This window comes from Schistocerca nitens, chromosome 5, assembly GCF_023898315.1.
Source record: "Schistocerca nitens isolate TAMUIC-IGC-003100 chromosome 5, iqSchNite1.1, whole genome shotgun sequence".
In the NCBI taxonomy this organism is placed as follows: domain Eukaryota; kingdom Metazoa; phylum Arthropoda; class Insecta; order Orthoptera; family Acrididae; genus Schistocerca; species Schistocerca nitens.
The window spans coordinates 172,602,695-172,619,485 of NC_064618.1; the positions used below are offsets into that span (position 1 = coordinate 172,602,695).

General features: G+C 45.7%; 1 protein-coding gene across 1 annotated transcript in view; it reads right to left on the reverse strand.

Annotated features, from left to right (window-relative positions):
• LOC126260102 (cytotoxic granule associated RNA binding protein TIA1-like) overlaps positions 1 to 16,791 on the reverse strand; it is a 1,041,743-nt gene that overhangs the window by 23,202 nt on the left and 1,001,750 nt on the right. Inside the window, exon 6 of the mRNA XM_049957334.1 lies at positions 12,543 to 12,718. Within this exon, the coding sequence (XP_049813291.1) occupies positions 12,543 to 12,718 (176 nt within the window). The remainder of the gene's footprint in view (positions 1 to 12,542; positions 12,719 to 16,791) is intronic.

The following is a 16,791-nucleotide window of genomic DNA, read 5'->3' on the forward strand; positions in this document are numbered from 1 at the left end:
GGAGTTGACAGGGAGGGTGGAGTTGAGGCGTGTGCATGTCTGACGCCAGTCCCGGCGTTTCTTTGCTGTAAGGAGGTTCCGGATATGTCGCTGTAATTGCCGGTGGCGGGTGAGAGTATCCCGGTCACGAGTGCGGAGGAAGGAGCGGTAGAGCCTGCGGGATTCACGCAGAAGAAGGACGGCCTGCGGAGGAAGCGTAGGGCGGTGAGGGTGGATGAGTTTGGTAGGGACAAGAGCCTCCACAGCGTCAGTGATGGTCTTCTGGAGGAAGGAAGAGGCATGGGTGATGTCATCAGGGTGGTGGAAAGTGAGGGGGTGGCTGTCGACCTGTAAGGCAATGGATTCCCGGTAGGCATCCCAATTGGCACGGTGGTAGTCATGGACAGACTTCGGAGGGGCAGGGGGGCGGGTGGCTGCAGTGGCAAGACGGGTAGAGGAGATGGTGAGAAGGACAGGGAGATGGTCACTACCGACGGGATCGAGGACATCAACGGCAATGTGACCAAGGAGGTTGGGGGAAGCGAGGATAACATCGGGGGTGGAGTTACTTTCAGGACGGGTGTGCTGTGGGAGAGGAACAAGGTCACCATGGAGGGTGGCAAGGAACTGATGCCACCGCCGAAGGGTGGCAGGGTCACGGCTGTGGATGTTGAGGTCAGCGGCGATCACATAGGTGGAGAAGGTACGGTCAACATGGGAAATGAAGTCAAAGGGGAGAGGAGCTGCGGGGCGAATATAGATAGTGGCACAGGTGACGGTGAGGGAGGGAGAAAAGAGGCTGAGGAGAAGGTGTTCGGTTGGGTCATTGAGGAGGGGTTGTGGCCGGACAGGGAGATGCCGGAGGTGGCCGATAGCAACCCCGCCTCGAGCTAGGGGAAGGGGATTGTCAGTGCGGTGAAGGAGATAAGGGGAGATGCGGACCACACGGTGGGGTTGGAGGAAGGTTTCATTAAGGATGAAGGAGTCAACCTGGTGCTGGGAGAGGGTATGCATGAAGAGGTATTTGTTTGCAAGGAGGGAGCGAATGTTGAGGTAGAGGAGACGATACTGTTGACGAGCCATGAGAGTGGGTGCGGGAAGGGGAGAGGGGCTTAAACGAGGGTGTCTAGACGGGTGAAGGTAAAGTGGGCCTGGTTGTGGGAGTATGTGGCGTAGGTGTTTAAGTGGAAAACAGAGCGGGCAGCGAGGGAAATCTGCTGGAGTGTGTGGGGACGCTGGAAGGGGTGGATGTTCTGCAGGACGACGGTGAGGAACCGGATGATGTCTTCTGCCGTAGGGGGAGGGCGGAGGGAATTGTTAGGGTGGATAGGTGGGTCAATGGGGCGAAGGGGGACAGTGAGTTCAGGGTTGGTGGGAGGGGGCTTGGCTTTGCATTTGGAGGAATAGGTGGGGTGAGGTTCATTGCAGGTGTTGCAGGATGGGGGGGAGGCGAGGTTGGGACACTGTTTGAGGAAGTGGGAGGCTTTACAATGGGGGCAGGTGGGTGGGTTCTTGCAGTTCTGGGTGAGGTGGTCATTGTACAGAAGACAACGCTGGCAGCGGTAAGATTGAGGAGGGGAACGGGACGGGTCAACAGGGTGGCGGCGGTTGAAAATCAGGGCTCCCTGCGTGAGGAGGTGGTCGATGGAGGAGGCGGACTCTGTAAAGATACGCATGAGGAAAGTAGGGCCAGAGGAGTTGTAAATACGGCGGGCAGAGCGGATTTCCAGGGAGGGGTGGGCATTCAGTTCCGCCAACACCTCAGCCTCCGTGACCACAGGGCTGAGTTTTGTGATGACGGCAGTGAGGATCGGCGGACGACGAGGCGGTTGGGGTTGGCGAGGAGAGGAGGATGTAAGGAATGGGGTGAGGGATGCGTGGGGCCCAAAGGTGATGCGTGGAAGGCGCCGGAGGAGATCAGTATGGAAGGATGGAGAGGGAGACTTGATGAGAACAGAGTCTCTGCGAGGGATAAGTTGGGTGATGGGTGCACTGGGGATGTACTTCCGGATTTCAAGGGTGAGGGTGCGGGCATCCAGGAATTTCGGATCAGGGTTTGCTAGGACAAAGGTATACAGGGAGGGGGCTGGAGAGGAGGGAGGTGGGGTGGTATCCATAGTGGGGTCAGTGGGAGGTGGGGGAGGCGGGGCGGGCAGTGGCCTTTTGGAGGAAGGAGTAGAGGAGAGGTCGCCACTGGGCCGTTTGGAAGATTTTTTGGCGGGTGTTGCCTGGGAGGAGGGATGAGGGACTGGATAGATGGGGAGGTGGTGGGAGGCAGGGCCCTCCTGTGAGGCAGGAGCACCGGATGAGAGGGTAGGGCGCTCTGTGGCGGCGACTGTGGCGCGGCGGGCGGAGACTCCGGTAGGGGAAGCAGCGGTAGTCGCAGGGGGTAGAGGGGGGAAGTCGTCTCGGCGGGCGACAGGAGTGGGAGGGGGGTTGGGAGCAGGGGCAGAGGCAGTAGCGGGAGAAGTAGCAGGGGCAGTAACAGGGGTAGGAGCAGGAGTGACGTACAGGTGGGGATACATCGATGGAGAGGAGATAGATGGGGAGGAGACTGTGAGTAGGGGAGGTGCATGAGACGGGTGAATCCCAGAGGAAGCACTCCATGACGTTACAGTGGGGGCAGGTGAAGGAGAGGTGTAGATGATGGTGGTAGTTGGGGCGTCCATGATCGCAGGCGGCAGCGAACACCGAGAGACGGCGGCAGAAGAAGCGGCGAGCACCAAGAGACGGCGGCAGAAGAAGCGGCGAGCACCAAGAGACGGCGACAGCGGCGGCGGCGGCTGAGGAAGCGGCGACCAGGTGGCGGCGGCAGAAGAGGAAGCGGTGAGCACCGACAGACGGCGACCAAGCGGCGGCGGCGGCGGCGGCGGCGGCGGCGGCGGCGGCGGCGGCGGCGGCGGCGGCGGCGGCGGCGGCGGCGAGCACCGACAGACGGCGACCAAGCGGCGGCGGCGGCGGCGGCGGCGGCGGCGGCGGCAAGCACCGGGCGGCGGCGGCGGCGGCGGCAAGCACCGGGCGGCGGCGGCGGCGGCGGCGGCGGCGGCGGCTGCTGCTGCGGCGGCGGGCAGCAGTGACGGCGTGCAGACGGGCAACAACGCGACAAGCACGAGTGGGGCTCTTCCACGTCGAAGGTACACCCTGAGAGTAGCCCAGGCAGTGCGAGTCCTCGATGAGGAAGTGAGGGAATCCAACCCTCGAATGCAGCTGCTAGGAGCTGGGGCCCCGCTTATATGGATATCGTAGGGGGCACCACCGCACGTCACGTGGCGTCGATGTGCAGCTATCTCTGGCTATCGTCTGTTCTCTCGATTGCAGGCAATAGATTGTCACGTGATTGATGCAACGTCGACCGCCATATCTTATCCAATTTTAATCCCTCTTCTTTACGATTAAAATTGTATTGATGTTTGTGGATTTCAATTGCCTCTCTATACACACGTGTATAATAGTGCGACGTCCTCGCTAGCACGCTTGTTTCACCAAATTTTATTTCGTGATCTCCATCCTTAAAAACATGTTCCGCTACTGCCGATTTGTCGATATGTCCCAAGCGACAGTTTCTTTTGTGCTCCATCAACCGTGTATTGATGTTTCTTTTTGTAGTTCTTATGTAAACCCTGCCACAACTACACGGAATTTTATATATCCCTGGGGTGGCTTTTGTTGATCTTAGGCATTCACTAATTTTCTTAGTAGGTCTCAAAATGGTCTCTACCTGAAACTTGGCTAGTACTTTCCCAATGCGATCCGTGATATTATGGATGAACGGAAGAAATACTTTTCCAGCTGATGGTTGTTGCTGTCTCCTATTTTTAGGCATTTTTCTATTTGGGTGAAGTGCTCGTTTAATCTCGTTTTTCGTATAACCATTTTTCGCAAAGGCCATTCGTAATAAGGTCTACAGGAAAGGTACACATACTGATCGCTACCTTCATAAGAACTCAAACCACCACCATAGGCAAAAGAGGGGGGTCATAAAAACACTAGTGGGTAGGTCCAATAATATTTGTGAACCAGGCTACTTACAATAAGAACTAAATCATTTTTAAGGATGGAGATCACGAAATAAAATTTGGTGAAACAAGCGTGCTAGCGAGGACGTCGCACTATTATACACGTATGTATAGAGAGGCAATTGAAATCCACAAACATCAATACAATTTTAATCGTAAAGAAGAGGGATTAAAATTGGATAAGATATGGCGGTCGACGTTGCATCAATCACGTGACAATCGATTGCCTGCAATCGAGAGAACAGACGATAGCCAGAGATAGCTGCACATCGACGCCACGTGACGTGCGGTGGCGCCCCCTACGATATCCATATAAGCGGGGCCCCAGCTCCTAGCAGCCAGTCGTTGACTCACCTCGGAAGATGTTCTCCGTAGTTGAGAACGAAACGTCACGGAGAAGAAGTTCTGCAGATCGACCACGGCAACTTAGCCCGGAAGTGTTTACTGATGATAAGACATAATGTTCTTCAAAAAGTCAAACATTAAAATATAAGTAACACCGGAGTGGTGTGAGGAGACTGACTGTGTGGCAACTAGTCACGCTGCCAAGTAAACGTAATGTAGGGCGCGCCACAAGCGGGCCACGAGTAACGTGAGGAAAACAATTTTGTATATTACACATTGTCTGAAGTAAGTCATACGTATAGCCAATATAGCTTTTAACAAAAATTAGTTTTACAAATTATTGAGCAACATTTATAAATGATCTTCAAACGGGATAAAATAGTACAAAGTTCGCTACTTTTACGTAGCACAGGTACAACCAGAGTTAAATACGACTGGAATTACATACGTAAAGAAGAACATCAGATCATTATATGACACAAAATTTGAAAAGAAAGCTTGCATAACTAAGGCACAGTGGTCGTCCAGTGTGTTAGTAATGAGCGTAACTTAACAGAGGTAAAATAATGTTTATGAAGAAGAGCCGAGAACCTGGATTATAAGTATCATAAAACTGAAAGCACTGGTTTAAAAACATTAAAGAAATTTCTATATTTGAACTGTACTTGTTCATTCAACATGTCATCTTTTTTTGGTGTGTGCATGAATATTTTAAGTTCTTCCAAGACATCAAGTTTCCTCCCTTTCTTTTCTCTAAGTAGAATTGTCATTTCGTTTAATTCTTTGGGGTTATGCCCTGTTATGAAAAGATGTTCTGCAAATGTTGAATGGTGCACATTAGTGCCTTTTTTGCCTGAAAGATGTTCTTTGTATCTTACGTTGAAAGCTCTGCTTGTCTGTCCAATATAAAATGCTGGACATGTATTACAGAGAATTTTGTATACCCCTGAGCCACGTAAATATAAATATAAATATGAGATACGTTTGAAAAGTCCACCGAATGAATAAAGTTTGAGTTTGGTAGGAACCAGGAAAAAGTCACCTCAGTTTCGGCTTACGATTACGGTATGTGGATGCATTTTCCTAGCTTAAGCATGTTTCGTTTCTGATAGCTTTGCGAGGCCCATAGGCACCACTCAAATTTTCCCATGGGTGTGCGTGAGACTCTAAAATTGCCATTTTTTATTTCATTCATTGATACTACGCTACTGGCCATTAAAACTGCTACACCACGAAGATGACGTGCTTCATACGCGAAATTTAACCGGCAGGAAGAAGATGCTGTGATATGCAAATGATTAGCTTTCCAGAGCTTTCACACAAGGTTGGCGCCGGTGGAGACACCTGCGATGTGCTGACATGAGGAAAGTTTCCAACCGATTTCTCCTACACAAACAGCAGTTGACCGGCGTTGCCTGGTGAAACGTTGTTGTGATGCCTCGTGTAAGGAGGAGAAATGCGTACCATCACGTTTCCGACTTTGATAAAGGTCGGATTGTAGCCTATCGCGATTGCGGTTTATCGTATCGCGACATTGCTGCTCACGTTGGTCCAGATCCAGTGACAGTTAGCAGAATATCGAATCCATGGGTTCAGAAGGGTAATACGGAACGCCGTGCTGGATCCCAACGGCCTCGTATCACTAGCAATTGAGATGACAGGCATCTTATCCGCATGTCTGTAGCGGATCGTGCAGCCACATCTCGATCCATGAGTCAACTGATGGGGACGTTTGCAAGACAACAACCATCTACCCGAACAGTTTGACGACGTTTCCAGCAGCATGGACTATCAGCTCGGAGACCATGGCTGCGATTACCCTTGACGCTGCATCATAGGCAGGAGCGCCTGCGATGGTGTACTCAACGACGAACCTGGGTGCACGAATCGCAAAACGTCTTTTTTTCGGATGAATCCAGGTTCTGTTTACAGCATCAGGATGGTCGCATCCGTGTTAGGCAACATTGCGGTGAACGCACATTGGAAGCGTGTATTCGTCATCGCCATACTGGCCTATCACTCGGCGTATGGTATGGGGTGCCATTGGTTACACGTCTCGGTCACCTCTTGTTCGCATTGACGGCACTTTGAACACTGGACGTTACATTTCAGATGTGTTACGACCCGTGGCTCTACTCTCCATTCGATCCCTGTGAAACCCTACATTTCAGCAGGATAATTCACGACCGAATGTTGCAGGTCCTGTACGGGCCTTTCTGGATACATAAAATGTTAGACTGCTGCCCTGGCCAGCACATTCTCCAGATCTCTCACCAACTGAAAACGTCTGGTCAATGGTAGCCGAGCAACTGGCTCGTCAGAATACGCCAGTCACTACTCTTGATGAACTGTGGTATCGTGTTGAAGCTGCATAGGCAGCTGTACATGCACACGCAATCCAAGCTCCGTTTGACTGAATCCCCAGGCGTATCAAGGCCGTTATTACGGCCAGAGGTGGTTGTTCTGGGTACTGATTTTTCAGGATCTATGCACCCAAATTGCGCGAAATTGTAATTACATGTCAGTTCTAGTATAATATATTTGTCCAATGAATACCCGTTTATCATCTGCATTTCTTCCTGGTGTAGCAATTTTAATGGCCAGTAGTGTAATTTTCTAGCAACTATAGTAAATAAACTCTAAGACTAAAAGACGAAGCATTTAAAGAAATTATCCAAATGGAACAGAAATCGGTAGATATGATTTAGATCTACAGACAAACAAATAATTACAGTTTCAGAAAAATTGTATGATTATTCAAGAGAAAGAGTTTTATAGATTGAGCAAGCCAATAACGCGTTGGTCCACCTCTGGGCATTATGCAAGCAGTTCATCAGCTTGGCATTGATTGATAGAGTCACTAGATCTCCTCCTGAGAGCTTTAGTGCCAAATATTCTCCAACTGGTTGGAGGGCCCTGCTCACAACACTCCAGACGTTCTCAATTCAGGAGAGATCCGGTGACCTTGATGGCCAAGGTAATCCGTGGCAAACACGAAGGCAAGCAGCGGAAACTATCGCCCTGTGCGGACAGATATTATCTTGCTGAAATCTAGGTGCAGGATGGCTCGCCACCAAGGGCAACAAAACAGGGCGTCGAATATCGACGACGTATTGTCGTGCTCTAATGGTGGCGCACATGACAACCAGAAGGGTCCTGCTACAAAAAGAAATGGCACCCCTGATCGTCACTACATCTACATCTACATTTACACTCCGCAAGCCACCCAACGGTGTGTGGCGGAGGGCACTTAACGTGCCACTGTAATTACCTCCCATTCCTTTTCCAGTCGCGTATGGTTCGCGGGAAGAACGACTGCCGGAAAGCCTCCGTGCGCGCTCCAATCTCTCTAATTTTACATTCGTGATCTCCTCGGGAGGTATAAGTAGGGGGAAGCAATATATTCGATACCTCATCCAGAAACGCACCCTCTCGAAACCTGGACAGCAAGCTACACCGCTATGCAGAGCGCCTCTCTTGCAGAGTCTGCCACTTGAGTTTGCTAAACATCTCCGTAACGCTATCACGCTTACCAGATAACCCTGTGGCGAAACGCGCCGCTCTTCTTTGGATCTTTTCTATCTCCTCTGTCAACCCGACCTGGTCGTCAGGCCGTATGGCGGGCAACATTCAGATTAGTATCCCACCAACGCCTGGGGCGCCTGCAGACATGGCTTCGTTGATCGTTGGGGCTCATTTGGACGGAGGAAGCATCACTGAAGACAGTTCTACTCCAGTCAGTGATATTCCAAGGTGAAGACAGAACTGGACAGAATTTCACATGATACGCCTTAGCAAGATATCAAACAACTCTGTCAGTCGATGCCAAGCCGAATAACTGCTTGCGCAAGGCCCGACACATTATTGACTTGCAAAGGTTCTGAAGCTCTTTCCCTTGAATGAATCACTCAGTTCTTCTGAAATTTTAATCATTTGCTTCTGCATGTACCGGTTACCGTCCCATTCAGGTAACTCCTTCGAGGAGTGGCGTTTTTTTGTGCGTATTAGAGTCTATTTGAGAATAAAATTCAGTCATCACTTGCACAGATATTTCTGTTTCGCTTTACCGGTATCAACAAACCAATTTATCATCTTCAGAAGCCTACATAATTAGGGTTATTATAAATCAGTAGACCTTGGTCATACATTTACATGAACTATAAGAAGTGTATTACAGAAACTTACTTAGTATTGGTTTAATACATGTCAATATCTTCTTCACAGAAACATTATGCCATAACATTTCCAAAACTGTACATAATCTACATGATTATTGTAAATACAGATTGACAGAAATCACATATAAGTACATGTCAAGCAGTTGAGTCAGTAGCAAGGAATATATATAAAAGCATATATAACTACAGTACTTAAGAAGATATATATAATACATTTGTAAAAATATGGTACATAGTTCTAATATCTAAAAAGAATGGTCTAATTTTCACATTTTATAAGAGATGCTATGCAATGCAAGCTAATCATTCAAGAAATCCTTTGAATTAAAGTATGAATGTTTATTTATTTCAAATTCGTCTAATAGATTCATTTGTAACCCTTGATAACCGTGTGCAAGGTTTCCATCTTTAGCAAGGATGGAGTAGGAAGTGTGCGTTTCTCGACTTTGAGTTGCTCTGCAGAGATTGATTTATGCGATTTCTAAGTGTCTTTATTGAACAAGTGCTCACGAAAGCGGGTCTTAAACGTGCTCCCTGTTTCTCATATGCTAGGTGGGTCAGAATGAAATATATATGCTTTGGGGAATGATATTGTTGGTGATTCTCAACAGAAACCACACTCCTATTTTTGCCAATGAGATGTGCAACTTCTCTGGCCTGCCAGGGGGTCATTGGCGGTGAAGGCGATTTAAGCGGCTCAGCCTTTATGCAAAAGGAGGTCTGGGGCTGTAGGGAGTACGGCCAGTTTTCCTCGTGCTTGCTGGCTGGTCACAACACCAAAAGCCCGCTCGGGCGGTGACTGCGTGTGAGGGTGGATGTTGGCCTTGGATCCACGTTTTTATTGATATTCAGGCTGGAATTGTTTCTCAGAAAGGAAGGCTGCCTGGCCTTAACGATATTAGTCTGCGTCTGTTGCGAATGAGGAATCCGTACCGCTGATAAAAACTGCATGGTGAGCAATTTGTGAACTTTACACTTCCTGCGTTGTCGAAGGTGGTTGGTGAGGCTGATTTATAATGATCTGTCATGCCAGATATATACAGACGCTGTCAACGGAATAATACTTGTAGGCGACCGAGCTTGAATACCGAGTTGATAAGTTTACAAAAGAAGAAACTTGTAACGGGACGTCCTCCTCTAACATCACTTTCGTCGACATTAGTTGTCGATACCAGTATTATTTTTCGAATTTTGGACAGGTTAATATTATCTGAGTTGCTTTTCTGAAAACTTTCATATAACTTTATACACAGTATGCTATATTTCAAGCTAAAGTTTATGAAACGAAATTACTTTATGAAATCTTTTAATTTCGATGCTATAATCGATAAGTACTAGTTCTGAATGTACAGTTAAAATTATTTTTTTGCTAACATTTGAAACTATGAATTATTTGCACATTTAAAATTTATATTATTAATCACGCAATCATATAGTGTTTACTATGTTTCTGGATTTATATATTTAAGTGTCAGGAAGTCGTTTCTGAAAGTATTTGTATGGAGTGTAGCCATGTATGGAAGTGAAACATGGACGATAGCTAGTTTGGACAAGAAGAGAATAGAAGCTTTCGAAATGTGGTGCTACAGAAGAATGCTGAAGATTAAATGGGTAGATCATATAATTAATGAGGAGGTATTGCATAGGATTGGGGAGAAGAGAAGTTTGTGGCACAACTTGACTAGAAGAAGGGATCGGTTGGTAGGACATGTTCTGAGGCATCAAGGGATCACCAATTTAGTATTGGAGGGTAGCGTGGAGGGTAAAAATCGTAGAGGGAGACCAAGAGATGAATACACTAAACAGATTCAGAAGGTTGTAGGTTGCAGTAGGTACTGGGAGATGAAGAAGCTTGCACAGGGTAGATTATCATGGAGAGCTGCATCAAACCAGTCTCAGGACGGAAGACCATTATAACAACAACATGTCATGTCATGTCATGTCACGTCATAAGCTTGCCTCTGATGTGATCGGACGTATTTTTGTGCGGACAATGTATTTTCGGCTTTGTTAATGTGAAAAGTCAAAGACTGTATGACATACTGAAATGTGAGAGAGTCAGTGGAAAAGAAAAGCACTCTGCAACAACAACCTTCCAATATATTTAGTTCAAACCAACCGTGAGTACCTGATGTTAGGTTTTCATCCTCAAAAATCAATCCCCTAGACAAGAAGAACTGGAGCCATCTCAACATGACAAGCTAAATAAACTTGAAAGTTTTTTGTAATCTTCGATCCTCTCAGATCTTCATAAAAGGCTTTGCTTATTAATTAGTTGGACTGGGGATTGTTTAATGTGGACAATAGATGGAAGAAGGAAGGAGGAGGGCAGATTACAAACTGCAGTTGGGCTATTCTCCTAGTACCATCATTCCCAGTACCGAGTTAATAGTACTCTCCAATGTTCTCTGGGTAGTTGGTTGATCTAACAGTTTTATGTAACCAACTACGTGCATGCACTCGCACGGATTGTTTTTCTTTTTTTGTAATCCTACAGTGTTTAAGATTTTAGATTTTAAGGTTGTGCCAAACTGTGTGTTTTATTTGTTATTTGTTGTAGTACCCATCACTGTTGTCTGGCTTTATGATTACTGATGTTTTGAGGGTCTTGGTGGCCGGTCATCACAAACTCAGTCGATTTGATGTTAGCAGAGTATATAATCTCGTGAAACGCTATTGGTTGGGACCGTATACTAGACTGAAGTTTTGGATTGTCTGTAACAAGGAAAAAGGAATGTATGGTGACAGTGTTCCTAACGTTCTTGGAGTTGAAAAAAATTCCTGTTCATCCTTGCTTAGTTAACATATTTTACTTGCACCTTGTTGCAACTTGGTATTTCTCCGGGCTGTCTGGTATCTCTGGTATGTTTCCTTTCAAAGATTCGTGGGTGACTAAGTTTTCTGTATTTATTTGTTATATTTATAACACAATTCTTTAACGCAATAAGCCACCTTCTGTGAAATCTTGATTTATGTGTATTAAACTGAAGTTGTCTTTTAAAGTATTGTTTTTCTCTTTAAGTATCATTCCTTGTACAATCGTTAATGAAACTGTAGTGCCTTCTTGTTCATTTGATAGAGTTCCGCGTAATTGGTCACTGTTTTTTTTTTAATTTTTCAATTATTCATGTGTTTGATAAACAATTTTGCAAGTGTGTATCAACAAAATTTTGTGCAGTATTCTTGGCAAATAAATTTATTATATGAATGTGTGGTGTCTGTTCTTTCGCACACGTCCAAAAGAACAGACATCGTGCATTCGTATAACTGATTCGCCTCCATGGGCAATGAATCGACAACCTTCAGTGCGGGTGAACACTGACATTCGACATCCAGAAGGAATTTAAAATTAGCGAGCATCGAGGACATGGATAGGAACTGTCGATAAGCAGTGTTAGGTGAGAATGCGAGTCAGCTTGGAAGCGTGCCGAGGTAGTCCACGCATTTGCGGTAAGCAGCTGCCTACTAAGCAGGAAATGCCGGGTTCGAGTCCCAGTCCGGCACACGTTTTCACTCGACGCTGCTGATTCCTCACAGAGTCCCAACGCAACTTCGTTCCTTCCTTTTCCTTTCTTCTTCATCCCCTCCAATTTACAAAATAAATATATACCTGGCGGTTTCACGGTTAAATGATTAACCAGGACTATGTAAAGAAATGCTAAAGGTGCTATATTGTCTCGTATTTCACATCAAGAAATGTGTACTGCTAAAATCAAAGCTGACGGTATCTAAAACACTAGTGCGATAAAAAAGGTATACCTCAAAAATATGAAAGTTGACGAAACTTCTTAATGCAAGAGAAAATTGGACATAAACTGCCACCACTGACGATGTTTTACATCAGTGAAATGAAACACGTATGGCGATATAATACACATTTCTTGGTAGTTGTACACACGAAAATTAAATATCTTCAATAACTGTAAAGCAGCAGGGATCACTATGGGCACTCAAATGAAGGAACCGAACAGCCCAGCTGATGTGACTGGCGACGTGTGACGGTCACTCGGTGGTCGCTACTCACCCCATATAGCCTTGTTGGTATCCGAACTGGCCGTAGGTGTATCCCTGCATGCCCTGCAGGAACTGGCCCTGCATCTGCGCGGCGGCGGCGGTGGCGGCGGTGGTGGGGTAGCTCTGAGGGTACCAGTAGCCCATCTGCTGCCCGTAAGCGTACGGATACTGGGCTCCCGTCAGCGGCTGCAACAGCGCACCATACAGTCACGGCTAGGCAAACACCACTGTGCTACAAGTCACAGGTAGCGAAAGCAGCAAACTGGAGGAAAGACGGTGTTTCCGTTGGTACCGGATCACAGGGGAGGGACGTTCAACTCTAATCTTCCTTCTTCGTAGGTGACGGATCATGTGTTGTAATTCCGATTATCTGCTGAACTATATGCGTAGTAGATGTACAATGTCGCTGACTGATAGCTTCAGACTGGAATGTCTTTGGCTGATTTCCTAATTATATTTCATGATGATTTATCTAATCATCTTGAAAATTAATAAATGGCCAATCAGTCCAGAATGAAATTTTAACTCCGCAGCGGAATGTGCGCTGATATGAAACTTCCTGGCCGATTTAAACTGTGTGTCCTACCGAGACTCGAACTCGGGACCTTTGCCTCCCGCGGGCAAGTGCCCAATCGAGTTCGAGACTCGTTCCGGCCGTAATGTCACATTTTATTACGGAAATAACAGTGCCAGATACTGTGCTGGGTGCAGGAACCAAAGAAGTTACTAATTACATAAGAAAAACGAACATTTACATTGCATTATCTCTGATTTGTATTACCTACGTTGTTGAATGTAATGTTAATGTCTCCGATTTTGTTCTTCCTCTGATAATGACGAAGGGATCTTATAATTGTGAATATTACGTATTACTACGCGACATTAACGGTAAAAGTTTTATTCAAGGACACAATAAACGAGTGCCCAGCTCTGATGACTAATTATGTGAGACTCTAACGTGAAAATTACTCTTTGTAGTCTTCCTAGTAACTATAGAAGTTTCAGCTACACTACGTCGACGTGGAGCTGGAGAGACGTTAGGGAGATTGGCGAACGAAACTGCAAATAAATACGGCGACTTTCAACGGACTCAAGAGCACGCAACAAGACATCTTCTACAGCTCTTTACCAACATATTACCACACGAAAAAACACAATCTAGACAGTTTAGCTTCATGGGACATTTCAACACACCATTTGAAAACCAAGAATACATGCTAATCTTGTGTTTAAAGCCATAGAATACCATAAAAATAACAATACACGGAACACATTTTAATCTGCCAGGTAGGAAGTTTCAGCCAATCATTTGCAAAACGGAAATTTTATTTAAACCTTTTCTTCAGAAACAGCGACAGCCTGTTTTCAGAATTTTCTAAAAAATACCCGTATATGCAGAAACAGCCTTTGAGACCTGGGCATGCAAAACTTTTAAAATTTGAAGAAGACGTTTTTATAAACGTTGAATCTATGGTCAAGGGTTTTTAAATAAACCTTTCATTTTGCAACTGATTTGCTGGTTATTAATTCTTCAAGAAGATTTCATCCTACGGTTGCTGCTCCAGCCAGGTACAAAATTTCAAGATTTATCTAAACTTTATATGTTTGATAGATCCGTGGGAACGCAATCTCACGGTAAACTGAGAACAAGAATGATTTTGTCTCGGACTGCAGTTAAATGATCTACAATTTTATTGTAACATGATCCATGCCGAGCCTTCGACCACACTACAGTCTGACACAAATTTCCACTTTCTCTCACTTTATCACACGACTGCGTTCCGCGCTTGCATCTCGATGGAAACTTTAAATCTCTATCCCCTTAAGGGGTGTAATACTAGGTGAAAGCATTGTTTTGAAAATAAATCATTATTAAAGAGCTACTGAAGCATTTTTAGACTAAATCTACAAAAACTTGTATTTGACTTCTCGGTTGGAAATAAAAGAGTACATGTTTCAGTGTGCCCAGAAATTCTTCCTCTAATGGATTGAAATATGGAAAGAAAAGTTTTTGGAAATACTTCATTTTAAAGGAGAATCGCATTTTGGTCAGAAACCCAATCGATAAAACGATGCTTCTATGGCCTTAAGTAACATGGAAAGTTTAGAATTTATTGCAGTTTGTGAACCAAATCAAAGAAAGCTGTTCAACCATCAAGAAAAAACAGATTTGTTAAAATTACATAGAAAAAGAAACGGGTCTCTGATACACTAATTTTTCAGTAGGCTTAATACCTTACGGCTGGTTACTGTTAACTTCTGTAAGAGTCAATCTATAGACAACATATAATGTCTTTTCAACGTTCTACCCATTTCATCCAAATGCTCTTCCATATCCCGCGCCGTGTCTATCTCAGAGTTTATATTTCTTGTGCCTGAACCTTAATTCTCTTCCGAAATCTCTCCATGATTTCTTTTAATCCATGCTCAATACACAGATTAAATAACATAGCGGAAAGGCTGCAACCATGTCTCACTTCCTTCGCGAACACTTTTACCCTTTCGTGCACTTCTACTTTCATCATTGCAGTCTGTTTTCTAAGTAAGTTGTAAACAAGCTTTCGTTCCCTGCCTTTTATTTTTACTACCTTTAGGATCTCAAATGATGTATTCCAGACACCACTATCAGAAGCTTTTTCAAAACCTACAAACGTCAGAACGTAGGTGTGCCTTTCTTCAGTCTGTCTAGAGTAAGTGGTAGGATCAGTTTTGCTTCACATGTTCCTACCCAAACTGATCTCCCCCAGTGTCAACTCCTAGCTGCGAACTCTATCCGAACAGGCCTCCGAAGACCCAATGATACCGAACGACCGTCGTTTCATCCCCAACCGATAAGAGTCATTGGTCACGGATGTTGTCAGCACATTTCTCCCCGCCATTGTCAGCTTTCGTGACCTGGGCCCTTTCTTCTCGATCAAAAAGCTCCTCAACTGGCCTCAAAAGGTCTCGAGTGGTCAGCGCTTGTCAACAGCCCTCGGCATATTCGGCTACTCACCCGTCCAAGTGCTAGCGCTATTCGCGCTATTCGTCCACGAGACTCAGAGCGCCATAGATACGGGTTCCCAGGTAGATGCCGTGTTTCTTGACTTCCGCAAGGCGTTCGATGCAGTTCCCCACAGTCGTTTAACGAACAAAGTAAGAGCATATGGACTGTCGGACCAACTGTGTGATTGGATTGAAGAGTTCCTAGATAACAGAACGCAGCACGTCATTCTCAATGGAGAGAAGTCTTCCGAAGTAAGAGTGATTTCAGGTGTGCCGCAGGGGAGTGTCGTAGGACTGTTGCTATTCACAATATACATAAATGACCTTATGGATGACATCGGAAGTTCACTGAGGCTTTTTGCGGATGTTGCTGTGGTATATCGAGAGGTTGTAACAATGGAAAATTGTACTGAAATGCAGGAGGATCTGCAGCGAATTGACGCATGGTGCACGGAATGGCAACTGAATCTCAATGTAGACAAGTGCAATGTGCTGCGAATACATAGAAAGAAAGATCCCTTATCATTTAGCTACAATATAGCAGGTCAGCAACTGGAAGTAGTTAATTCCATAAATTATCTGGGAGTACGCATTAGGAGTGATTTAAAATGGAATAATCTTATAAAGTTGATCGTCGGTAAAGCAGATGCCAGACTTAGATTCATTGGAAGAATCCTAAGGAAATGCAATCCGAAAACAAAGGAAGTGGATTACAGTACGCTTGTTCGCCCACTGCTTGAATACTGCTCAGCAGTGTGGGATCTGTACCAGATAGGGTTGACAGAAGAGATAGAGAAGATCCGACGGAGAGCAGCGCGCTTCGTTAGAGGATCATTTAGTAATCGCGAAAGCGTTACGGAGATGATAGATAAACTCCAGTGGAAGACTGCAGGAGAGACGCTCAGTAGCTCGGCACGGGCTTTTGTTGAAGTTTCGAGAACATACCTTCACTGAGGAGTCAAGCAGTATATTGCTCCCTCCTACGTATATCTCGCGAAGAGACCATGAGGATAAAATCAGAGAGATTAGGGCCCACACAGAAGCTTATAGACAATCCTTCTTTCCACGAACAATACGAGACTGGAACAGAAGGGAGAACCGATAGAGGTACTCATGGTACCCTCCGCCACACACGGTCAGGTGGCTGGTGGAGTATGTATGTAGATGCAGATGTAGCAGAGCCCGAGAGCACTTAAATTCGGTGATATGAGGGGAACTGCTGTTACCATTGCATCAAGGCCGTTGGCTATTGTACAACGATCATATTAAATCGA